This window comes from Sinohyriopsis cumingii, chromosome 13, assembly GCF_028554795.1.
Source record: "Sinohyriopsis cumingii isolate HCF-2022 chromosome 13, ASM2855479v2, whole genome shotgun sequence".
NCBI lineage: Eukaryota > Metazoa > Mollusca > Bivalvia > Unionida > Unionidae > Sinohyriopsis > Sinohyriopsis cumingii.
Genome location: NC_142973.1, coordinates 39035978 through 39062965, shown reverse-complemented (window position 1 = coordinate 39062965; position 26988 = coordinate 39035978). Strand labels below are relative to the sequence as shown.

Below are 26988 nucleotides of genomic sequence, written 5' to 3'. Positions count from 1 at the left end.
CACACGACGTGCAAAGTGAAAGGACTGACTCTGAATTATCGTACCAGTCGAGTGGTCAACTTTGGGGTATTGAAAGAAGCCTTGCAATCGGGAGAGGATGGAAACTTTAAAGTGACCACCTATCAACCGAACAAGATTGTACGTTTACCCACTCACCACATCGTCAGTCGACCCTTGGAAAAAGTCTATCAAATTGTATACCAGAAGCGAGTGCGACTTCCCAATCATTTCACCTTACCGTATGGACACGTTGGTATAAAACATTGGTTGTAAGAGGATAGTTACGAGAAAGATGACTTCGCCACAGCAAGAATCGAGTGAGAAACCCGATGAGAACTCCAAGTTCAAACCCTACCATTTTCCAGTCTTCTTACCTGACTATTGTGATTGTGCCCGTCGATTTGACACGTTTCAGAAATGGCCTACGGATAGGGAAGGATTACCTTCTTCGCATGTTTTAGCTAGAACAGGATTTGTCTACTTGGGACCTGAGTCAGGATTGGGATACGAGGTACAGTGTTTTGCTTGCGGACTGAAGTTACGAATGGATCTATGTATCTATAAAGATTCAGCTATTCTGGAACATACTCGATGGTCTCCGCACTGCCCTTACCTTTCTATGGCCTTTCCACCCATCACACTACGGTACAATGTTGACGGTACCTTAGAGACGGTACCTTCCGAAACAAGACATAAAAAACGTAAAAAAGGAAAGATGTACAAGCTGGAGACTGCATTGCGACTAGTATAAAAAGGGGGCTATGGTCAAGATCGATAGTTCATTGTGACTACCAAGACCGAGCGAACAAGATGAATACTTTCAGAGAAACACAGAACAAGTTGTTTAGAAGGGCACAATTCAAGTGTGAGGCTTCGGAAGTGGAATGCGATTGTGAGCCTTGCGATGGGTACGATGCTGTACCTTGTGACCTGAGCGATGCCGTAAAGCATCATGGGAACTTTTGTGCCCCTACCCCTATCATGGAAAGTGATGCTGTGCGTGTCAAACCTGTGGGATGCGAAAGTGATGCCGCTCGTCCTCTTGGACATTTTACTGGGTTTCGTTTTAAAGGGGAATGTTCACCTTCACGTCTACCCCCCTACGGATGTCATCCAGCCCTGAGCAAACTCCTACCCATGTCACTCAACCCTCATCGAAACGAACCTGTGAAAGACGAATATTCGTTCCCTGTGCGTTTGTCGGAATACTGCGACTTTGAAAATCGTCTTCAATCGTTCAAAGGAAAATGGCCAAAGTATCTGGGAGGACCGACCCCCGAAGAATTAACCAGAGCCGGATTTTTCTACTTGGGCGAAGGAGATAAAGTCAAGTGCTTCAGTTGCGGTGTGTCACTTCACCACTGGGAACCGCAAGATTCGGCCTACGTTGAACATGCTCGATGGTCACCGAATTGTCATTACTTACCCTTAGTGGGACCGAGACATTGAAGTAACTTCTTACCATAATAATCTGTTCATGGATACTTTACAAGAGAACATTCGTGCTTTGCCTGTGGAGTTGAGAGAACGCATTTATCGAGAACTGGTCAAAATACAAGTGAAACGTAAAGAACAATTGCATCCGTTACGTCACCGGTGTTTGAACCACTGGTACCTGAAGGCTATACAAGGATTGATTCAATTGAAAGTGTTCCATCGGACAGACATTGATCAACGATCCTCTAGTTTTAAAGAGGATTGGTTTGGTATGGACGATTGTAGTTACATCATTGTAAACGTACTGCATCGAATTCCAGAGGAAGAGTTAACGAATTACCAACATCTTGAACACAATGTCAACTTGGTGAAAGAGGAAACTTCTGAACGAATTGTAATGTGTAGATTAGTGACTCAACGATTTAAATTCGACACTGAAGTGAAACCATGTTTGTGCAAAGAGTACATTTCTTGTGTCAGACCAAAGAGGAATTAGTATGACCTATTCATGGATACTTTGCTAGAGAACATTCGTGCTTTGCCTGTGGAGTTGAGAGAACGCATTTACCGAGAACTGATCAAAATACAAGTGAAACGCAAACTCAAAGTGATTCGTCCGTTTTTAAATTATGCTATGTTCCAAAGTACAAGAAGACTGATTATGAGTGGATATTACATTAGACACAAAGTTAAACGAGGATATTGGTCGCCACCCAACGATTCCAAAAACAGTGTATATAATTATGGATACTTTACAAGAGTACATTTTGGGCTTGCCTGAGGAGTTGAGAGAAAGGATTTACCGAGAGCTGGTGAAAATACAAGTGAAACGTAAAGAACAATTGCATCCGTTACGTCACCAGATCTTTAACCACTGGTACCTGAATGGTATAAGAGGACTGATTCGTCAGAAATTTTTTCACTGGTCAGACCTTGTTGAATACTTTCAGTATATGAATGATGATGGGCTAGACGTTCGTAATTTTGGTTACTTGGAGATTCACTTACTGCAACGTATTGAGGAAGACGAGTTAAAGGATTACCAACATTTGTTACATGGAATCTGCTTAGAAAAAGACGAAACATCTAGACAAACTCTGACGTTTCAGTTACAGTGTGTAACATTTAAATTCCCTACTGGAGAACGAACGTGTTTGGTTAGAAATTACCTTTATTGCTTCCGAAACAAAGACACTATAAAATCAAGTTGCCATGCCACGGATTATGTCACATATCATTCAACAGATTCCGTGGAAGGAACTCAATGACCATATTCAAACCGTGGATCATTACCATCGATTATTACAAGAATTGTATCCGTTCAATTTGGGACGACAAGTGGTGTGTGTCTTAGTGACTTGTTTTCTGGGATTTCGTTTACCAGCCGATTCTTTGTGGACTCTTTACGATCAGTACTTACCACCTCCATGGCCTTAAATGGTCACGAAAAACTCCTTTTGCTCAAAGCCTTGCGGTTTCATCTGGATACTTCTCGACCTCAACAGGAAAAAAAGATTCGTCAACTTTTAGCGACCCAAGACGTGTATGACGATGTGTGTGTAGCTTGTGACTTACACCCTCATTGGACAGATGTTCGTGATTGGAAAAAGGGGGGTTTTGAGGCTTGGACCCAAGAAGTGGCCCAGTATGCACAAGAGTTGTTCAAGGAAAAAAGTTACTTTTCAACCCGTGTTAGTGACGGTGCCAGAAGAACCCGTCACCGAGAACAACCACTCGCTTCAGGACAGGACTGTCATGGACATGCCTGAAAGGTCATTCCGGGAGGACACTTGTGTGACAATACCTCATGTAGAGACTGTAAGAACATTACACACTGTCCCTAGGACATCTTGGTTAACCAAAACATGTTGTACAGACACTTGTTTATATTCCACTTTGATCGCTTTGCTGTGTTTTATATTCCTGTACATCACTATTTGGGTTGTATGTATTTTTGTCTTTCGTGTTCATATTTGAAAAAAAACATTCAATAAACGTGTTCTGAAAAAGTATATAAACTCTTGTCTTGTTTGTTTTTTCGTGTCACAAGTGACATTTCTCATACCATGGCTACCTCTGCTGTCTCTGCTCCCTCTTCCTCTACTGTCAAAGTCATCGACGAACACTTAGATCGTGCCAGTTGGGAGGCTTTGTATCTTCGCCATCCCTTTAACATGCTCATTGCTGGACCTAGCGGTTCAGGCAAAACCGAATTCGTCAAACGTTTGATCGAACATAAACATCATTTGATCGATCGGCCCCCTCAACGGATCGTGTGGTGTTACAAAGAGTGGCAATCGGCGTACAACCTCTTGCGAGAAAGTCAAGGCGATTCCATCGTGTTTGTGGAAGGCATTCCTAAAGAAGACGATGGCATCGTCTCTGACTCCCGTCTAACCCATTTGGTCATTTTCGACGACATGTTAGGAGAAGACGAAGAAGAAATTAAATTGTGGTTCACGCGCAAAGGGCATCACCGTAATGCCAGTGTCGTTTACATCACCCAAAATTTGTTTCAACAAAGTAAAGCCCATCGCACCATCAGTCTCAATGCGCATTACGTGGTCTTGTTTAAAAGCCCTCGAGATAAATCGCAAGTGCAAGTCTTAGCCAAACAGTTAGGAACGCCTTGGCTAACTCAGGCGTACGACGATGCCACTCAAACTCCACACGCCTATTTACTCGTCGATTTGAAACCTACGACCCCCGAGGATTTGCGATTTCGTACCCACTTGTTTCACCACTGGTGCCAAGACGGAGGGCCTGTCCTGTACACGTCTCCGTCCTCGACTTCATTTCACTCCCCATGAAAAAAATCTATAAAAACCTCAGACCCTTTTTCGTCTGTCTCACACAGTGTGAACATGACGTCCCTTCAGTCTCATCTTCCCGTCAAATTGATTCGTGCCTTGTATGGCATCAGTCGAGAAAAAGATCCACAAACACGAGCCCGTGTCTTAGAAGCTAGTCTCAAAGAAGTCTTACGATGGTTCACGGTGACGGCACGTCAATTACTCCAAGGAATCATTCAGATTCCTCATCAAACCCAACGCTTTTTCGATCGAAACAAAGTCGCTTTGGTCCAACTGGCCGATCCCCGCATCGACACTCAAACCAAAAAACAAATCATTTTGAAACCTGGAGGGAGCGGTACTCTAGGAGGGGTCATCATTCGCTCACTCTTAAGATGGGATCCTAATGCCCCCAAAGTTATCCCCAAGACAAAAGTCCAACGAAGCCCCAAGAAGAAAAAGAAAAAGACCAAGTCCCCAAGAAGAACTTCTCCAGTGGCGGGACCCTCCTCTTACCAGACACCACCACCATCACCCCGGAAAAAGAAAAGAAGCCCCAAGAAAAAGAAACAGAGAAAAAGTCCCCAGAAAAAGAAAAGTCCACAGAAGAAAACTAGTCGCAAGAGAGGCACTTCGGCCAGGACGCAACCTTACACTCGCAAGCCACGACCTGCCACAACGTCTCCGGCAGCCTCACGTTTGTCCACTTCTCCGTTGATGTCACCAGGAACTGAAGAGTACTTGGAGACGTTGATTACACCAAGAACTTCTCCGTTGATGACCCCCAAAAGAACTTCCCCAGTGGCAGGACCTTCCCATTTAGCGGCAGTGGCTGCTGCTCACAAAGTACCTTCTCCCAAAATCAAAGTTCAAGAAAGATCGGGCATGTTACAAAGTTTACTGGATTTGTCCAAGCAAGAACTGGCTCGATTTAGTCCGTTACGTACCCCTGCACGACGTGTCATGCCTGTCCTCAAACTGATAAAACGTAAAGACAATCAGTGGCGACGCGTTCCAGTATAAAAAAGGCCTGTGACCGAGTAGGGTATCAGTGTTTTTAGGTGCTCCTAAAGACTCAAAGATGTCACCCTCCAGAAAACCCCAAGGAAAGAAAAGAAAAGGACTACCACCACGTTTAGCCAAACATGGGGACCTGTTATCTGTCCTGTCCAAAGCTTCTCCACCCCTACGAAAAAAACTCATTCAAACGGCCTCCAAAGAGGTCATCGATACCGTGTGCGAATGTTGTTTGAACGTTTTGAAAGGCACGATCCCATTGTCCAAACACCAGAAACAATGCTTAGGCAAACATCGTCACGTTCTTCGGAAAATGGTTCAAAAGAAAATTCCCATTCGTCAAAAAAAGAAGATGTTGGTCCAACGTGGAGGCATTTTACCTCTCTTGTTAGGCCCCATACTGAAAGGAGTCTTGGGAACCATGTTGGGAGGACTGATGGGAGCAAGATAAAAAGGCCTTCGGAAGTCCCAAGATCTCAGAATTCACCCCTGACAACCCCATGGAAGGACGAAAACTAGCTTTAGTGCCTTACAAACGATGGATGGAATACCATCGGTGGCAAGAACAACGCACCCCGCATTTACCTCCCAATCCCAATTTGAGCGAAATGTCCCAGTTGCAACACGAATTGCAATCCTTGCTGGATCGCCAAGATTTGTCCGAAACAGAAAAATCGCAAAAGTACGGTCAACTCTTGCAAAGACTGCAACTCTTTCACCAGAAAGCTTTAGACGAAACAGCTTTACCCACTCTGAAAGATTTTAAGACCTTGATGAAAAGTCCAGCACCATCACCAGTACCAGTACCAGTACCAGTACCACCAGTACCCGTGACCAAGACAGAAAAAGGAAAAGAAGAAGAAGAAGAAGGGTTTCAAACTCCACCAGAAAAAGTACGCAAGTTAACAACACCACCTACCTCCAGAATTGGATGGATTAAAAAGATGATGGCGACCCCTTCTTCCTCACAAGAGAAAAAGAAAGTGAAGACAGAAGTGAAGACAGAAGTGAAACAAGAACCGATATCCCCCGCTCAGACATCCTCCTCTTCGACACCTATTGCTGGCCGCACACGCAAAGCCTTGCAATCCAAGAAAATACCCCAAGAGAAAAAGAGTAGCCTCTTCCAAGAGTGGGTGCCTTATTAACACACCAACACAAAATAAAAAATGGAAAAAGTCTTAGCCAGCATTTACTACGATCCCTCCCATCCTGCAGGTTACGCAGGAGTTCAAAAATTGTATCGTGCTGCCAAAACGCGACTGAAAAGTCTCCGTTTACCTCAAGTGCAACGATGGTTACAAGAACAAGCTACCTACACTTTACACAAACCCATTCGACGCAAGTTTGCCAGAAGTCGCACCCGAGTGGAAGGCATCGATCATCAATGGCAAGCCGATTTAGCCGATGTCTCTCATTTAGCCAGCTACAATCGTGGCTACAAATATTTGTTTTGTGTCATCGACGTCTTTTCCAAATTTGCCTGGGTCGTGCCTTTGACTTCCAAATCCAGCAGCGAGTTAGTGCGAGCCCTGCAACGGGTATTGAAACAAAGCGGCCGTCACCCTCTTCGATGGCAAACGGACAAAGGCACCGAATTTCTGAACCAAGCTTTCCAAAAAGAATTAAAGAAACGTGACATTCATTTTTTTACCACCGAGAATCCCGAAACCAAAGCCAGCATCGTGGAACGTTTTCAACGCACTTTGAAAGAACGTATGTGGAAATATTTTACGCATCACCACACTCTGAAGTACATCGACATCTTACCTCACCTGGTGCAAGCGTACAACCAATCTTACCATCGAAGCATCGGACGTGCCCCGCAAGACGTGACTCCCGAGAACGAAGTGCTGGTGTTTGAGCGCCTGTTTGGTACGTCCCCGACGAGGGCTGTCCCCAAGAAAAGTGGAGAGTTGACCGTAGGAGATTGGGTGCGCATTGGCAAAACCAAACGCACTTTCGACAAAGGTTACTTACCTAACTGGACGACCGAATTGTTTCGCGTCACTGGACGAGTGCATGGCCGTCATCCTGCCGTCTATAAATTGGAAGACATGAACGGAGAAGTACTCAAAGGAACGTTTTATTTGCCCGAGTTACAACGTGTCACCAAAAAAGAAGACGACGTGTACGACATCGAAAGCATTCTGGAACGCAGAACCCGTAAAGTGGGCAAACGACGTGTCAAAGAAGTCAAAGTACGTTGGAAAGGATATCCACCCAGTTTCGATTCTTGGATCGACGCTTCGCAAGTCATCGACTATAAAAAGAAGAAGTGACCATCATGCCCTTTCACACAGCAGCAGACGCAGCTACGTCGACCAGTCCTTCTTCCCCTAGTTCTTCTGTGCAAGATTTACAAAAACAACCCTTGTGGGTGTGGTGTGGAGAACGTGTGCCTAAAACGCAAATCGTCTTTTTCTGCCAAATCTTCGTGGTGTATTGTGTCATCGGGGCAGCCATCGCCAATTTGAGTTTGCAACAAGGAGACAAACAATTGTGGACCATTTTATTGAGCAGTTGCATCGGTTACCTACTTCCCAATCCCTCCCTGAAATTCTCCTCGAACGGGAACGTTGTGTCCAGTGCCAGTGCCAGTCACCAGTCCAACCACAATCAGAACCCCATTTTGGGCGGAGACACACCTCTGACATCCACTAATATTCCCTCGGACAGCCACAGAACTCTGGAATTATGAGTCACCAAAACCAATTTTACTTAACCTTACCCAGTGACAGTTCCATGGAGGTGTTTCCCAACAACACGTTGTGCTGTTACACGGCCAAATTACCTCAAGCCATCCCCTTAGATCACGAAGCCCATTGGGAAGTGGCTTTAGTAGAAATGATTCACCCGACCCAAGTCCTCAATGTCCTTCCCAATCAAAATAAATTTGATGTGGAAGTTCATGACGAACAAATGCAACAGTACTTGGATACCCATGGCAAATATGACAAGAAAACCCGTAACACACAAAATCCAAAGTGGACCACCTATCACTTGTTCATTCCCCCAGGCTATTATTTTAGTGGTCAACATTTGGTCAGCACCATAGCCACCAGGTTTAATGGTGTGTTTCTGAAAGCTTTGGAAAGTGTCAAAAAAAGTGTCACCCTGGAGTACCACAAAACAGCTCGTCGCTTCCTGATAAAATTTCCTGAGGGGCCCAAAATCATGTCTTTCTTATTTTGTCCTGAATTGTTTGACATGTTGGGCGGGGACATGGAGATGAAGAAGAAAGTAGAACAACAAAAAGGCGAATTACTAGTCATTTCTGACAACGATACTTTTGCCAAGTATTTTCGTACCCCGGTAGAACTGAACCAAGGACTAAATTTGATGTTCGTGTACTCCGATCTGGTGGAATACAACGTGGTGGGACACACCTCCGTACCGTTACTGCGTGTCATTCCTTTCAAAGTGGATTCTGCCGCAAACGCTGACGAGGAAGGTGGAAACACTTACCACGTCCACCGCGAATTTGTCCATCCTCACTATTTGCCGGTCAGCAAGTCGTATTTGGACACGGTCAACATTACTATAAAAGGAGATTTGGGACAAAATATTCCATTCACCAAAGGAAAAGTCACGGTGAAACTCCATTTTCGAAAACGGTTCTCTCACGATTCGTAAGTAAGTCATGTATCCAGTGTACCGAGGGGTGGCTCGACAGCGAGGACACGGTTTAGGAGACATGTTAAAATCGGCCTTTCGTTCGGTGGCCCCGGTGTTGAAACCGATGGTGACACGCGGATTGCACGCCTTGAAAGATGCGGCACTGACGCAAGGCAAAGAATTTCTCCAAAATGTCATCATCGACAAACAAAACCCTAAAGAAGCCTTCATGAGGGCAGGCAAAAATGTCTTGCTGCAAACGGGTAAAGACATTTTGGGCCGACGAGACACACCTATAAATGCCCTGCACGATACCGAGTCAAGCATTCAGCAAGGACAAGGCAGAAAGAGACGAAGAAGAAAACACCCCTTCACCAGACTTCAAGCGAGAAAGGCCAAGAAAAGAAGAACCGTACGAGACTTAGACGTTTTCGATTATTGAGAAAAGAGACAAAAAATGATGCACCGAGAATCTTGCGCCTGTTCCAAGACGGAACTGGATCTGTTTGCCATGCCCCCCACCATGATGACCATGCAAGAATCCCAATGGGTGGAATTTCACCCCGTCTCCTCATTGGCCGATTCTGCTCCCATCGAGTTTGACATCAAAGGACAACCCGAAGATTACATCGATCTGAATAGCAGTTACTTGTACCTGAAAGTCAAAATTCTAGATAAGACTGGAGGTCCTATAGACACTGAAGCAGTAGCTCCCGTCAACAATTTCATGCATTCCTTGTTCAGTGGAGTGGACTTGTACTTGAATAACAAACTGGTCAGTAGCAGCATGGATACTTACCCTTATCGTGCCTACCTGGAAAATCTCTTGACGTACGGAATAGATGCCAAGAACACTCATCTCAATTCCTGTGTAGTATGGGAAGCTGACGAAACAGGCGAGTTTGAAACATTCGATACTGATCCATCAGCCAAAAAAAACAATGCGGGATTTATAGAACGAAGAGACAGAATCAAAGATGGACAGAGTTTAGAACTGATGGACCGTTTGCATTTGGACATGTGGTTGCAAGAGAAATATTTGCTAAACGGAGTGAATGTTCGCCTGAGACTGAATCGGAGCAGTACCGCTTTCCATTTATTGGGTAATGCTGACGAGTACAAAACCAAAATCCTAGAAGCCAGACTCTACGTACGCCGTGTGGAAGTGTTACCTAAAGTGGGAAACGACATCAGTCAGACGTTGAGTAGAACGACCGCCAAGTATCCCATACGACGCGTGGAAGTGAAAACCTTCACCATTCCCAAGGGACAGCGATCCATGATCGAAGATCATCTGTTTCAAGGACAGTTACCCAAACGTTTGATCGTTGGTATGGTCGAGAATACAGCCTTCAACGGAGCTGCCGAAAAAAATCCTTTCTACTTTCAACACTTTGGCGTGTCCAAAATCGAAGTCAGTCGCGATGGCAAGACCTTGTGTACCCGACCCTTTGAGCCTGACTTTGAGAATAAGAATTACTTGAGATCGTACTTGTCCCTGTACGAAGCCACCGGCCAGTTAGGAACCAACACCAGTCACGGTATTACGTACGAAGATTATGCAGGAGGCTACGCTTTGTGGGCTTTCGATTTCACTCCAGACCAAGGCAGCGACGAGGGACATTTTCACCCTATAAAATCAGGCCAGATTCGTGTGGAAATTCAGTTTGCAAACCGAGACCCTGATGTAACGGTGAACGTCATCCTGTATGCAGAATTCGATAATACCATAGAAATCAACAGTTTGAGAGAAGTCATTCTAGATTATTAGAAGCCATGGAAGACTGTTGTCCCTCTTTACCTAGTGAAGAAACTTTGGAGATGGAATGTAAGGAGACCGTGGAAGGAGAATCCCAAGACGAAGAAATTGTCATGATGAAGTCGAGATGGCCAGAACAAGAAGCCCATTTAGTCTCCTGTTTTGCCAAACACTTGGTCGACAAAATAACGGAATTGATCAAGAAAAATTGCTATGGATGTCAAAACGATCATCCCAGTCAAATTCAACACGATAAATGCCTGATGTTGAGTCAAGAAGAAAAATTGGACGAGTATCTGGACGAAGCTTGGAGTCTCATCTCGAACAAAGACGTGTTGCACCAGTGGTATAAAGACTTGCGTGAACATTCTTGTCCAGCATTAACCACTCAAGAGATCCATCGTATCGAAGCTCTCCTGAATCAGAGTGAGGAAACAGAACGAATAACCGTTTATTCGTCAGACATTTTCAAGCAAAAAGTCAGGATCGAATTGACGACTTATTATTACCTGTGAAGAAGAAAACAAACACAAATGGATACCTGGGAACTTTATTACCTTTTGAACCACAGTTCGTATACGTCTTCTTGGAATCCCGTCGTCTGTGCTAAAGATGAACTCCCTCATCGCAAACCTAAAGACCATCAAGCTTACGTGATCAACACGGACGAAAGTCATCTCCCAGGAACCCACTGGGTAGCCGTCTACTTTCCTCAAGAAGGCTGTGTGGAATATTTCGATTCGTACGGATTGCCCCCTTTGGAAGACGATATCATCGACTTTATGAGAAGAAATGCTCAAACCACCCGATTCAATAACGTGAAATTACAAGGCACAGATTCCTTGGTGTGTGGACAATATTGTGTGTATTTTCTGCATCATCGCAGCCTGGGCTATTCCTTAGAACATTTAGTGACTCATTTTGATCCTCGTTCTTCTGCTAGAAACGATGTGAAAGTAGATCGATGGTTTTGTGACCATTATGCTTATCTTTTGTCTCAAGCTAGGAAACGTAGTGTCCATCAATGGCCTAATGATTTCCAACAGTGGAAATCACAATTTCATTCACAACGTTGTCAGCCTTGTTTAAAGTAGTTAGTATTTGAAGAAAAAAATGTTTGTGATTTGAAAAAATTGTTAGATGTTATCATGTTGGATTATTGTTAGAGTTGTTGTTAGTTAGTGTTAAGTGATTTTTGAATAAAAAAATGTTGTGTTTTGAAAAAAATGCCTTTGTCTTTTGTTTAGCTATAAGAATGTTGGATTGATGCTCTTTCATTTCTTACTATCCCTCTCATGAACGTTGCGGCTCGAAAAAACCGTGTGTGGGATGTTTTCCTTCACGTCCGCGCTTTAACTTTAAGAACCGGTTTGTTCCCAGTCTAACCATCCATTGTCGACTCATCCTCCTACGAAGATGTGCTCCAAACTAGCTAAGCTCAACGAAGCCTACGTGAATTTGCATAGGGTCAGACACAGTCTGATACCGAAGCCAGAAGAAATAGAGAATGTGAGAATGTTAAAAATCACTGAAGACCTGATAGAAGAGCTCTTCAGAGAAGAAATGAACAGGGAAAAAGAAGAATGGACAGAGAAGTACAGACTTCAGAGACAGCAGCAACAGCAGCAACAACAGCAACAACAGCAGCAGCAGCAACCTGAAGCTGACAGAGGCTTTGTCGATTGCCGTATCGACACCAAAGAGTTCTTCTTCTCTTTCCGAAGAAGCAGACCTATCGCCAGAAAGTCTATCCTCAGAGGACATCGCATTCTTAGAAACTAAAAAAAGAATGCCATAGCAAAACAAAAAAACAGCCCTTTTCAGGGCTACCCAATACTCTAGAAAAGAAATAACTATTAATTTGCCAATGTGTGTGTGTGTGTAGGTAGAGTAGTGTGAAAATAAACACTAACTCTTTTTATGGATAGTAGATTAAAATGATGTTTGTTTTTTGGTGTTTGAGGTGTATATTTGGGGTTAGATTGGATTGCCTTGCGTATGTGGATAGTCTATTGAAGTGATGGGTAAAATAAAAAGTGAGTGAGTGTTTCTTTTAGGTCCGCGCGTTGTTGTTGATTTTGGTCATGATCTAGGTAAGATGAATTTTATGTTTTTAGGGGGATGTTTTCCTTCACGTACGCGCTTTCAGTATAAATTGAAACCCGTTCGGCAGTCCAGCTACCCTTGTTGATTGATCAACACCAAAAATGAACACGAGACTGGAGAAACTGTTGGAACTTCATGTGCATCTGGAATATGCCAGGCGCATATTAAATGAACTGGCCGCTGAAGCCATTGTCGAGGAGGGAAGGATAAGAGAGGAGGAAAGAAGAAAAAAAGAAGAGGAGGAGAGAAGATATAAAGAAGAGGAGGAGGAAAAGGAGAGAAGAAAAAATTTCAGAATCCCAGAGAGTGAAAATTGGGATTCTGAAGCGACATATCCTGCCTCTGCTCTCTCCCCCCAAAAGGTAAAAAGTAACTGGGGGATAAGATGCGTATGTGGCGCCAGGCCTGGAAGGTGCCACCATTAACCAGGTGTCCATGAAGTTCCAAACAAAACAGCCCTTTTCAGGGCTACCCAATACTCTAGAAAAGAAATAACTATCGATTTGCCAATGTGTGTAGGTAGAGTAGTGTGAATATAAACACTAACTCTTTATTAATAGTGTAAGTGAATGTGTTTGTAAGAGCTCAGGTATGTTTGTGTGAATAGTAGATTATGGGTTTCTTAGCGTATGTGAAGAGTATAGTTAGGGTTATATTATATGAAAAAAGTAGGGGGATGTTTTCCTTCACGTTCGCGCGTTGTTGGGCCATGATCTAGGTAAGATCCATTTTATGTTTTAGGGGGATGTTTTCCTTCACGTTCGCGCTTTTCGTATAAGAACCCACAGTATTCGTCGTTCAAACCATTCTTCATAGAAGATGGCTTCAAACCACCTGGATAAATTTCAATCACTGCAAGACGTCCTTGACAATTTGGGAATGATAGAACAAATGCTCGTACGACTAGTTGAAGATCACTATTCTTATAGTCCGCATAGAGTAAAAATGGAAATTAATAATTTAAGAAAAGCAAAGGATATGATAAGTGCTGTAATGAAGGAAATAAAGGAGGAGAAGGAGGATGAAGAAGAAAGGACAAGGATGAGAGCATGGAATGAAAAAATTGAAAAAGAAGAAGAAAATGAGAAGAGGAAGAAAGAAGAAGAGGAGGAAGAGAAGAAAGAAGAGGAGGAGAAAAAAAAGAAGAAAAAGAGTGTAGGTGAGAAAATAAGAAGTTGGTGGAGGAAAAGAAGAAATTAGAAGCAGAAGAAGAAGAAAACCCAAAGGCCCTTTTCAGGGCCAGCCATATTTCTCGAAAAGAGATAGTCTTTGAATTGCCTACCCCTTTTTTTTAAAAAAATTTTTTTAAAAAAAAAAATCCCATGTTAAATTCCCCTTGTCCGTAGAGTGGCCCACGATTTATTGCCATGTTAAATTCCCCTTGTCCGTAGAGTGGCCCACGATTTTTCGCCATGTTAAATTTCCATTGTCCGTAGAGTGGCCCAGGGGTGTTTTTAATGCTAATTCCCATTGTCCGTAGGGTGGCCCTATTCACTACTCACGAATATTGCTTTCACAATAGAAGTGCAAGGGGGTGGGATTTGGAGGGCGTGTGTTTTTTATTTGTTTATAATCAAACAGACAATAATGCGATTTTTTAAAAATATTTTGTATGATGTCCTCAGTTAAGAGTATTTCCAGACAATATCAGTTTTTGAGCTTTTTTTTGTTCAAATACTTTTCGCGAAAACTATTGCTTTTGCCAAAGACAGCTGACAAAACTATTGTAATTTGTACTGTCCAATTTTGTATTTTTAGTGGTGATGATGGACGGAGGATGATATTGAATGAAAGCGAGACCTGTTCAACAATGTTTCATATTCGTCTTCAGTGTATTAAAACGAGGCATGTGCCTAACGGATTATGACTTTGTGTCGTATGTTAAAACCGAATATTCTTTAAATGCTTTTAGAAATATGAAATTATATACACACGTATTAAAGATTAGCTTTTTAGCGTGAACGATAACCAAATGATTCATTTCAGCCTATGAAAATTGAAAGCCATTGCATGTTCTTACTTGTTGGTGTATCAATTTGTGTATACATATGTTTATTGATGGATCTATTTGAATATGAAGGAATAACACAGGTGGTTGAAATTTCAAAGTTTTATTTTTAGAAAAAAGGGGAAAAGTCACACATTCGGTCTCGAGCGGTTGTCATGTATAACAGAAATTGATGCATTTTATATCCTTTCGTACGAAAAATGCGAAATTTGCCATCATAATTATGTGTGAAAAACGTTTTTAGGTGCCGGTTTGCGTGGCAAGGGCATCAAAATGGCTGATGTGGAAGTGCACATATTTTGTGACTTCGCTTGAAAATGGATATGAGGCGACCAGTATAACTGGTGAAGGAAGGACCTGAGAAAACCCTGGTAGGAACCATCGACCCACGGGAAGCTACTGGCAAGCTTTCTCACGTGCCCACGCGGACAGCGGTGAGATGACAGCAATCTGTAAAGGCGAGCGCTTTAGACTACTTTCTAGCCGGGGCCCCTACTCCCTTAAATCCCACTTGCAATTGAAATAATCACTGACGATTCAAAGAAGAAGATCACTGATCTTTGTTTTGTACACCCTTACAAAATAGCAATGTCACTACTAATTGACAACTTACATATGTGAAATAGTGGACTGGTTCTGTGGAGGTTTTTTTTCCGGCCAACTTATACAAATCAGACATGTGGACAGGTGTTCGCACTATCTGGAATATTCACTTGCTAGGCTTGCATAGATCAAACGATTCAGATTATATTAGATGTCTTTGATGAAAATAATCAAAACAAACTTAATGTGAGTGTTGTTGCCAACACATAAACCGAACCTTCGCCATCCTTTACAGAAAAGCTTTGTAAATATATAATTTAAAAAAAAAAACTGACACTAACTTAAAAAAATGAATTCGTATCGGATTATCTTTTTGATCAAATATAAAAGTATGAAGTTTTCAAACAAGACCTGCCACGCTGTCACAAAAGGCAACTCTCACTTCTGATGTGACTATACGAGTAGTTTTAACACAATACAGCTAACGAATTGCTTTAACCCTCATTATACAAATTGCCTTGGTTTCGAATTTGACCTATCGGCACTTTTATATTATATTGACATTACGACTGAAATACCGTGAGCACAAGCGAGATAGGAAATGTATTTACAATCAGTTCATGTGATTCCTTTATCTAAAGTTTTAATAAGGTCTTCTCCTTTAAATAAAAGTTTAATTTGCATGAATGGAGCAGTCACTGTTAACACACTCCACTGATCAGTTAAAGCAGGGAGAAACCATTGTTAGGGAACACCTGGTCTGTGAACGTGGAGAGCAGGTGACCTGTCGGGGGGGGGGGGGGATTAGAATGTCCGTTGTGACCAGGTTACATCGTTGGGATAGTTATGACTCCACGTGTAACACACACACGCATACACACAACAAAAACACAACGCACACACGTTTTTAAAATGGAGACATTTCTCTTTAGAGCTGTTGATCATTTGGCAACTCCGAGCTATCAAGACCATATTAAGAGAACATTAACTTTAAATGTCTCATGTAAAAATGTAATAAATGAATCATACTTAAGTAACAAATCTATACTTCTTCTTTCAGATGTCACCAGAGATCGCCATGCGGTTACTAATGCAACCATTTCTGAAGTCCAGACACGTGTCATTAAGCAGGTGGGTTTCTGATAATCCGAAATAATCTGATAATCCAAAATCGATTTTTATGAAACTAAACGCTGTTAAAGAGTATTATATACATTGCATATACCCCGAAATAAAACCACTCCCCAATAGCAACAACATGTGATCTATCCTTTAAATTGTTAGTATAGAAAACTCCTATATCAGGCCACCTCCCAATTAAGATCAATCGGTGGATCTAAAGTTTTAATGTGCATTATCATCAGCATCTAGTCTTATTAAATTCCTATCCCTGATCTACGTAGGGCAGTGGAGATCTGGTTTTAATCAGACTCCATCAACCTGATACATCAACCTGATACTCGACATACACCAATTAAAATCCCACCTTGTGACATACGAGGGTGTTATTTACCTGATGCAGACCAATTAAACATCGATTTTATGTTTGAATAGATAGGTTTATTTGATATTTTGTTCCAGTCTCCTCAAATTTCAGTCACAACCCGAAACATCTGTTATTATTATTATTATTATTACTACTATTATTAAACCGGTATCACATAGACGCTAAACCATTAGTTTTCATGACTTTCTCAATTTTATTTGCAAGTTATTCGAAATTTAGTGAGGTTATTAATAACACGGTTTTGACCGCTCCGGTGGCTTAGTGGTTATAGCGTCCGCCTCGGATGCGGGAGGTCGTGGGTTCGATCATACCGAGTCATACCAAAGACTTACAAAAATGGTACTAACAGCTGCCTCGCTTGGCGCTCAGCGTTAAGAAGTTAGTGTTAGAACTGGTCGGCCTGATGTCAGGATAACATGACTGGGTGGGACATCATGCTACATGTCTTCGGCATGATGCCCCAGTGCTAGACATCACTATAAACTGCGACACTGCATACATCGTAGCGGTATGACTGAAAAATTGTTAAATCTAATTTAAAAAATCCAAATCACACACACAAACATAACACGGTTCGTCGATACGATCAAATCGAATAATTCCACTTACCAGCGACATGGTTTCAGCCTATTTGGGACAAATATTGGTAAATGAGGAAGGAAAAACAGCCCCAGTATTGCCACAAATTCGAGCACGAAATTCAGATTTGAGCTGAAAATCTCAAGTTCAGTTGACACAAGGGGGGATTTTTTCTTGTTAGGAGATGAATAAGATTTAGAATGTCGTGAAGGTTCTTTTATCACGCAAAGCGATGCGCAAAATGCTCAATTCTGTAGTAAGAGACTTAAACTTTGGGTTTCGTGCTGGAGGAGGGTGTGTGTATGTGTGTGTGTGTGCGTGTGACAATGTTTGATTGGTATACTGTTACATAAGTAGCCTAGAATCGCAGTTAGATATTTTAAACTCATTAACATTATTGGATTATGCAAGAGCATACACAATTAATGGTGGCATAATTCTCGCTTGCACTGCGCAGTCGCTACCATCACTTCGGCGTTCTTAAATATGTTTATAATTTGACAGATATAAATATGTCCAAACCTGTCGGAGGCTAGAAAAAGACCCCGGATGTAAACAAGTGACCATTCTGAACTGCCCTCAGGCAGTATTTATTATTACGTCATGAGAGTGAGGGTGAGTCGCCACTCGTGAAGCGATTTCCTGTGATAACGTTTATTTCAGTAGTGTAGGCACCAACAAATTAAAATGGTACCCGGCTGTAATTTGTGCGACGAACGAGCGTGGGTAACAAAATGGATTTGTATAATAAGCCCATTTTACTATTACAATTCATTTAAAAAAAATTAAAATCTTGGAATTCTTGTGCTTATTAAAGTTTAATTAAAGTTGATACGCCTCGATATGTAGCGTATTTAACAAAATCAGCATAGCACTAACTGAAGTGCACAGCTGAGCTTGGAAGCGTATCCATGACATACCGTATGTACTAGCTTATACGTCGAGTCAAAGTGCAAAAGGCAAAGATCATGATCTGTCATAGCATAATGCGCCTGCCAGTGAGGGCATATGTTGTTTCTTCTACTGACTACTCCTCACAAACTGTACAGACCCAGATCTGGCGGGGCATTATGCGACGGCAGATCTGGGTGTGTGAATTTAGCAGTTAGTCTCATATTATAAGCTAGTATACATGTAGATTAAGGTTGAGGTTTGATGTAGGAACAGAATGGAACATAAAGAAACCGAACTCGTTCTTTCACAGGCAATATTTAAAAGAAGAAAAGAAATTAATGCTGTAATTTTGCAATCTAACATGTTTATCTTCGGCGGAAAAGAAATGCTTAGATCTAATACCAACATAAATTTTATCGATACTGGTTTTTTTGTGTTAAACACCAAGAAAATCACATGAATGACTAACTTAATTGTGGCTGACTCTTTGTTTCCAGGGGACAAGCTACAACGATGATCTCCTAATTAGAATGTCAGATCCAGAATCACTCGTTTATTCAGTTCCGAATCTCGGAAAACGTAAGCGCCTTAAATATTTTTCATTTATAATCATTTTCCATGTCAAGTAGCACTTTATTAATCTTTCATTTGTCATGTTACATGGTCGCTGTGTAGACTCACATGTCCATACTATGATTTTGGTGACCCCACCCCAGAAAAAATTCTCTTCCGTCTAATCTGACGCCCTTAAGGCCTGGCGCCCTTGGTAACTACCTTTTCCGCCTATATGGTTGGGCCGGCCCTGCATGCTTTCAGCTAGTGCCTAAAATTCGGTGAAAATGATTTTGTCACCCTAAAGCATTTATCCATAGAAAGTGCGTTTCATTTATGAAAAGATTTTGTATTTGTTTCAAAGTCTAGTTTTCATGCCTTGTCTTCATTTTCCCATACATGTGCATGTTACAACTGCAGGATGTGCCCTACATTCTGTTGTCGTATTCCATGAGCTAGAAGCTGAAAGATCTAAATCTGGCCCAAACTAGTCGTTTTTTGTTCTTTGTGAGAAATCAGAATGGCGCGTGTACTTAAATCTAACACATAATGCTGGTTTGCCGCGTCCGAATGGCTATTTTTAGAAACTGGTATTAGTACGTGTGACGTTTCACAGAAGTAAAAAGTACAAGCGCCATAGTACTATAACCAAATAACAGATTGTACTTACTCCGTGGTCGACTGACTGGCGACATATAAGGAAACAACAAGAAGATGTGAATGTAAAATATACTACACACATGTGCATTTTACATAGAATCAACGTGTAAAGGATAGTCATCAGCCGCTGAGATTGGATTAATGGGTCAGACGCGTAATACGATGGTTCTCAGATGCATCTTTCTTTGAAAATCTATCTCTGATAATGTTATCTTCACTTTCCTGACACTATAGTCTACGTGGATTGGAATTTTGCAGCAGTCAGTCGTTTCTTTTGCATATTGTGTTCTCATGTTCGATTATTGATTACGGCACATGTATGGGTAATTGATCGTCCATGTCAGGTAGATGTTGCTAGTTGTTTTTCTGCACACCAGGACATGAAAGATCATTATTGAAGCAAATATGGTAAAGACACATCATGCCAACACAGACTCCGGCTTGGATAAGCCGGGTTCGAACCATCAACCCAATGATTACGAGTCGGGCACACCAGCCACTGAATTCGTGGCCCCCTCCCACTGGATCACACTACGTCGATAGCTCTATCGCATATATATAACGTAACAGAAAAGAGTGAAGACAAATAGCTTTGTAAAATTTAACAAATAATTTATTTTTCTAGAAAAACAAGGTAAAAATGAGAAAAAAACTTACGATTTTACGAATCAAATCCAAAATTAATCCAAGAATTAAAAAATAGAAGTCCTATTATTAAAAGGTCCTATTGAAACTGAGTTCGAATGCCGATGAAATCCAAAATGGAAGATGATGACATCTGTTGTAACCTGTGAAGTGCTGCAGTGTCAACAATCTCTTGTTGAATCACAGAAAATATTATTCCATTTTTTTTAATTCTGTATAAATTTTGATAAATGTCCTTGCCCAAGAATTAATTTAGAGCATTAGTATTTCCAGGGAAAACAATTACTTGAAATCCAAATAATTTGAAGAAAATCAAATATTTATCCCAAATGTTACGTATAATTGATTTAATTTATATTTGATTTAATTTAATATTTCGTATGTTTTAAAATCGTTTTATTTTTAATTATATTACATGTAAAAATAATGTAGTTTTGATTACTAGGAACTCGATATTTTTTCAGAAAATACTTTGACCTTGACTCTTCAGTTGTAAACACCTAAAGTTGACCTAGTTCCCGACCTTGATTTAGAAATCAGTGAGAGAAGTAAAGAACTGTTTATTTAATTTTATTCTAGGAGTAAAATTATTGGTTTTTATCAAGGGGCTACATGATGTTTTATATATGTAATTTGCCTCCATTTCGCAGTTCTGGGCTTTCCGAAATTGCGCATTAGTTAGTTGTAATAGTAATGCTTAGTTAGAGAGAGAGAGAGAGAGAGAGAGAGAGAGAGAGAGAGAGAGAGAGAGAGAGAGAGAGAGAGAGAGAGAGAGATCAGTTGAGCTTCTAAACACTGGGGCGTAAAGATGTTCGTTTTGTTGTGACGGTTTGGAATTATAATTTTTATTCAAATTATTTGGATTCTAAAAGATTAATTCTTTTTCCTGGAAATATTTGAGTGCTCATACAGAATTCTTGGACAAAGACATTTATTCAAATTTTATTCGGAAATTCAAGCACCGGCATTTTATTGACTATGAAACAACAAAGAACTATAGACGATACAGCACCATAAAGGTTACAGTATACGTCATCGCCTTCCATTTTGTATTTTTCGTCGGGACTGGAAATTGAATTCATTATAACATTTCATTACTAGGACTTCTAAAATTTAATTTTTGGATTATTCTTGGATTTGATTCTTAAAACTGCGTAGTTCTTATTTTTTCAACTTTTAGTGTTTTTCCAGGGAAATAAATTATTTGTTAAATTTTTCAAAGTTTGTTGTTGTCACTCTTTCTTTTGTTACTGTTTATTCGAGCCAAAACACGTAACATAAGACAAACTGGACACAACATAAAACACATGGATGTCTAAAGTGTTAAGGCACGATTGACTATTCTTTCTTAAAACATTAATAATAAGTCTAACTACAACGCAAAACAGATGCCCTGATGAGGATTACATAGTCATCTTTCTATAACAAAATAGAAGCTTTTTACACGCCTAATATCACGTACTCCCAATATAGCCTTAGCTGAAATCAATGGTTTTTTACTCTGGGAAAGAATTTAAAATATATATATATATAAAAAAGTTATTTAACAAAAACTGTCACTGGTTCTGAATCAAAATCAGGAACTAGGTCAGCATTAGATACAATGTCTCTATTATTAGCTGTTTACGTCTAAAATATTTTTTTTTACAAATATCAGTCAGAACTGAACTCTATTCTGGACAATATAAAATCCAGTAAATAATGTTACATTACAATAGCATGTATTGGAATTTTTAAAAAATAAATAAACTAACAAACAAACAATTAAATTAAATCAAATATGCACCACAATATATATATATATATATATATATATATATATATATATATATATATATATATATATATATATATATATATATATATATATATATATATATGCTCATTTTCTTCTACGTTAACTTTACATTGTCAGAATCGTTCAATATTTTACGATATTGCACACCTTCATATTGCATTCACGTGCATGAAGGAACTACTTTCTATTGTAAACAAACAATAGACGCAGACGCCAGCACTTTTGATTTGTAAACAAATCATGTACACTCGCGTATTAGGCGCTTTACGTTTTGTTTGATTAAATTGGTTTCGGATTTAGGTTAGCTATGTAGTTGACGCCAGAAAGGGTCCTTACAAAAACATACAAGTGACAAGGGATAAACTGTCTTCTTTAGCTGGTAATAAGTATGGCAAAAAATACTTACAGTTTTATATCCTGAATTTCCTAAAAATGTACTTTCTTAGTTCTGCAAATCCGAATTACATAGGTTCTCAATCTTGATTACACATTTTGAAATTGCACTGTAATTTCGCATATAAGTACAATTACATCCTCCTTACTGCACTCAAAATGAAATAAGCATTAAATTTCATAGCGTCTTTTTGATAATTGCAATTGAAAAACTTCATATTTTCCCCACATTTTGATTTCAAACATTCAATGAAAGAAACAGAAACACATTTGCATGTGTAAACACGCTTCTCCCTCGCTTCTTCAATCCGATGTATTTCATGTGTATTTCCAGTCTATAATCACAAAATGTCGTAGACTCGAAAATAATACCAAGATCTATTCATTACGGATCAAATGGAAAAGTTGTTGCAGTGCACATTCATTCACAATATGATTCCTAATTTCAATTTTAACTAGACACGCCATGTTCTTTCGAACGTTATGTCGAGCGCGCGACTAAGTTCAAATTTATCTGGGCGAATTATGTGTGCAGTAATCTGCCCTTGTGTATTTAGTTTGGAATAAGGCAAACATTCAGTTACTTTTTTTGTTGTAGCGTATGTTGTTAATATAATTAAGCATTAGGTAGTATAAGAAAATGAGCATATAATAAAAAGGTTACTGCATTTGTATGGGAAAATATGAACTCGTTTTGTCGGATGGATATACCGTACTCCCAAGGTCGTTCATATTTCCCCATACAAATGCAGTAACATATATATATATATATATATATATATATATATATATATATATATATATATATATATATATATATATATATATATATATATATATATATATATATATTGGAACAGGTATGTTACATATGTGTTAACTTATATAATTGTATTGATAATAACTTACAAAATGCTTCAGTTCCTGATCTTGTTTTATAACTGTGTAATTATGATAAGATGCATAATTAAAGGAAATGCGACTGAAAGATGACTAAATAATTATATGTAATATATATATATATATATATATATATATATATATATATATATATATATATATATATATATATATATATATATATATATATATATATATATATATATATAGACTGTTATACTGTATGCTGGCCTTCATAACCTCGATCTTATCATTCAGCAAAAAATGGATTGCCTTCAGTTTAAGTATTTTGTAAATAAACGTTAAGTTGTTATTGTTGTTATTGTGGCGGTAGATGACTGCTTATATTTCGTATTGCACAATATTACATTTGCATTAAGCCGGAATCAACAGTAATGAATTGAAATTGATTAAACTGAGTTGATTGAGATTATTTTGTGACACATGCTGTTTCAGCCTATAATTTGATAATACATGAAGAAAACTTCGTCAGTTAATTTTAGTTTTATAACTGTTAGCTTCTTTAGAGTATTTTTTAAAAAATTATAACTGCCTCAAGACATCACTTTTTTATTTGGTTGAGATCTATAACTGCAGACGCTATGACTGTGTACAGCATGCACGGGCAACTTTCTCCACGTCGCGCGGCAGATAAACGAATTTTAGGCCACACCCTATGGATGTAAATACGCGATAAAATCAAGTCGCGGGTTGTATAGTTTACACATGCCTGGCGTAAAGCTATTTTCCGACCTGCGAATTTGCTCCTCTTGATACTCTTCGGAAAAGAGTTATATGACGTAATTCGGACCAGTTGTTGCATGTATGGTATGCCGAACAGGTTGGATCACGGCGAACATATACTCTAAAACTACTGACACGAACTGAGGTTTGTCATACAATTTATTTAGCGTTTACGTGTCCTTTGGTACATCCCATTTGATACGCATTTAGCAGGAAACATATAAACATTTTGTATTATCTCTTGTCGGTCAAACATCAAAGCCTTGAAAGTTCTACCAAGGTTGCTAAATATGCCTGAAGAGTAAATAAGTACATGAGAACGCTGACAACATTGGAAATTTATTGACTAGCATAAAAATGAATAGGGCCCCGAGTGGCCGAGTGGTCTAAAGCGCTCACCGTTCCGGATCACTGCCATCTCACCTCTGTCTGCGTGGGTTCGAGTCCAAGGCTCGGCTAGCGTGGGTAAGTGGGAAAGCCTGCCAGTAGCTTCTCGTGGGTCGGTGGTTCTTCTCTGGGTTTTCCAGGGTTCTTCCTCCACCAGTTATACTGGCCGCCATGTATAGCCTCTCTAGTGCTGAGAAATGGCGTTAAACCATACAACAACAACAACAACAACAATAAAAATGAATACAGTATTAAAAGTTCAAAATATACTTAAAAGAAGAACAATGTTTACATAGAACAAGTTAAATTTAATTGTCAAAATGTAAAATTGGACGAATTTAGTGTGTCAAACTGGTCATGTGATCTAGCGTCGGTCATCATGGCTGCAGACGTATTTTCTTGTGTCAGTTCATTACGTCATCAAGACTGGTGCTATTCAGATGCTGATTTGGAAGTGAAATTTTTTTAAGGTGTGATAAACATATTTCTAGATGTGAAAATTTGTATGAAGTAAGATTCTAAAATATTTTATGAATATTTGATGATGCAAACGATCGAAATTGATGACATTACAGTTGCTACCCTCAATACCATCAATCACACTTGACATTTAACATAAACAAGTGCTTACACATATCAAGACAAGTCACAATCCATAAAAGTCTCAATCTGTACATTTTACAATCTGTACAAGTCACAATCTGAACAAGTCACATTCTGTACATTACCAATCACGTTATCATATTCAGATTCATTCTTCCAGTAGTACGTAATCATTGACATTAACAACCAATTTAATTTACAACATGGAACTAACTACTCATGCTACACATCATTGTACTGCTAAAATACAACAGATCTATTACAACGCTCGCGTGTGGTGTGTGTGTGTGTGTGTGTGTGTGTGTGTGTTTGCACACACACACGTTGAAGTATACCTGGCGTTTTATAGCATGAATATATATATATATATATATATATATATATATATATATATATATATATATATATATATATATATATATATATATATATATATATATATATATATATATATATATATATATATATATATATATATATATATATATATATATATATATATATTGTCGTTTTGTTGCAGGTTTCCTGACGATAGGTATACCAACAATACGAAGACAGAACAATACATACATCTTCCAAACCCTGACGTCCATTTTCAACAAAACTGCGGAGGAAGACTTAAGAGAAATCTTGTTTGTTGTATTTCTTGCCGATCTTGATACAGACTGGAAAACTTCGATGGCAAAATATTTGTATGAACGCTTCCATATCTACATAGAAAGAGGAGTTTTATGTATTATCAATGCTCCGTCTTCATTTTATCCAAAATTAGATAATTTGAAGTCTACGTATGGTGATTCTCAAGACAAAGTTAAGTGGCGCACAAAACAGAATGTTGATTATGCATACTTAATGCGCTACAGTAAAAATTTGTCTGAATATTACATGCAGCTGGAGGATGACGTTGTGGCGAGTGATGGATACTATAATGCTATTAAAAAGTACATTGCTGAGCAAAAGGATGAATGGATATGTCTGGAATTTTCAGAACTTGGTTTCATCGGTAAACTGTATCATTCCAGAGATTTGGAAAATCTAAGCCGATTGATTTTGCTTTTTTATCAAGAACAACCAGTGGACTATATTTTTGCCTACTTTAATATTCTAATGGCTCAGACAAGTCGAAGGATTCATAAACCAACGCTTTTTCAACATATAGGAATAGAATCATCATTACCAGGAAAGATTCAACCGCTAAAAGATCGCTTTGTTGATTTTCATAAAAAGAAGTATATGGGAGATAATCCCCCTGCGCGTTTGTTCACAACGATGAAAACTAACCCGGATTTTCCAGTCGAAACTCCATATTTGAAGTCCCCGGGGTATTTTTGGAGTCATGATAATCTTAAAGTAAACGATACAGTGACGATAGTATTCGATAATCCCCAATCTATTTATAGAGCTGTTGTAGAGACTGGTTCAGAACAATATCCAACAGATATGATTTATAATGGTGAATTAAATGCTTGTATTTCTCTAGATTTTATAGACAGCACCTCAGCGAAATGCTCTAACTACGTAACACTTGGGCGTTTTGTTGACGGAAAAGTTGACGCGAATAATATTTCCTCAAAAATGGGGGAATTCAAGACAAAGTGCATAGTGATTCGGGTTACAAAATCACAACCTTTTTGGGCTATTATAGAAGAAATTGCCATATTTACCAAATAGCATTTTTATAACTTCATCACGATTGTTCATGTTTTAATTTGATAATATTATCAACATTTTATCTCATCATACTTTTATCTACATTGGCAGTATTAAAACATATTTTATTCAGATAATACATTAATTTTTTAATAGATATTTCGTTTTCATTTATTTTACGCAATACAGTCTGAGAGAATACATATTACGATTTCAATCAATCTCTTTTACTCTATTTATTAATGTAACTATTGAGAGGATGTCGATGACGATAGTGATGATAATGATACACAAGTCAAAAACAGTTACGATGCTGCTGCTGATTATGATGACGAGAGCGACGTCGACTAAGATGATGACGAATATTTCACGTCTTGCCTCACTATAATATACGTT

The 26988-nt window shown here is 39.4% G+C and overlaps 1 protein-coding gene across 3 annotated transcripts in view; it reads left to right on the top strand.

The window, feature by feature from the left end:
* LOC149785245 (alpha-1,3-mannosyl-glycoprotein 4-beta-N-acetylglucosaminyltransferase C-like) overlaps window positions 1-26747 on the top strand; it is a 92920-nt gene extending 66173 nt beyond the window's left edge. For 2 of the 3 annotated variants that reach the window (XM_089979096.1, XM_089979095.1), the window contains exons 2-4: window positions 16341-16411; window positions 18758-18839; window positions 25463-26747. In XM_089979096.1, the coding sequence (XP_089835222.1) occupies window positions 16341-16411; window positions 18758-18839; window positions 25463-26613 (1304 nt within the window). In that variant the 3' untranslated portion in view covers window positions 26614-26747. Of the gene's footprint in view, window positions 1-14981; window positions 15196-16340; window positions 16412-18757; window positions 18840-25462 lie in introns of all 3 variants that reach the window. The other variant, XM_089979097.1, reaches the window with a different exon arrangement.
* Window positions 26748-26988: the final 241 nt, after the last annotated feature.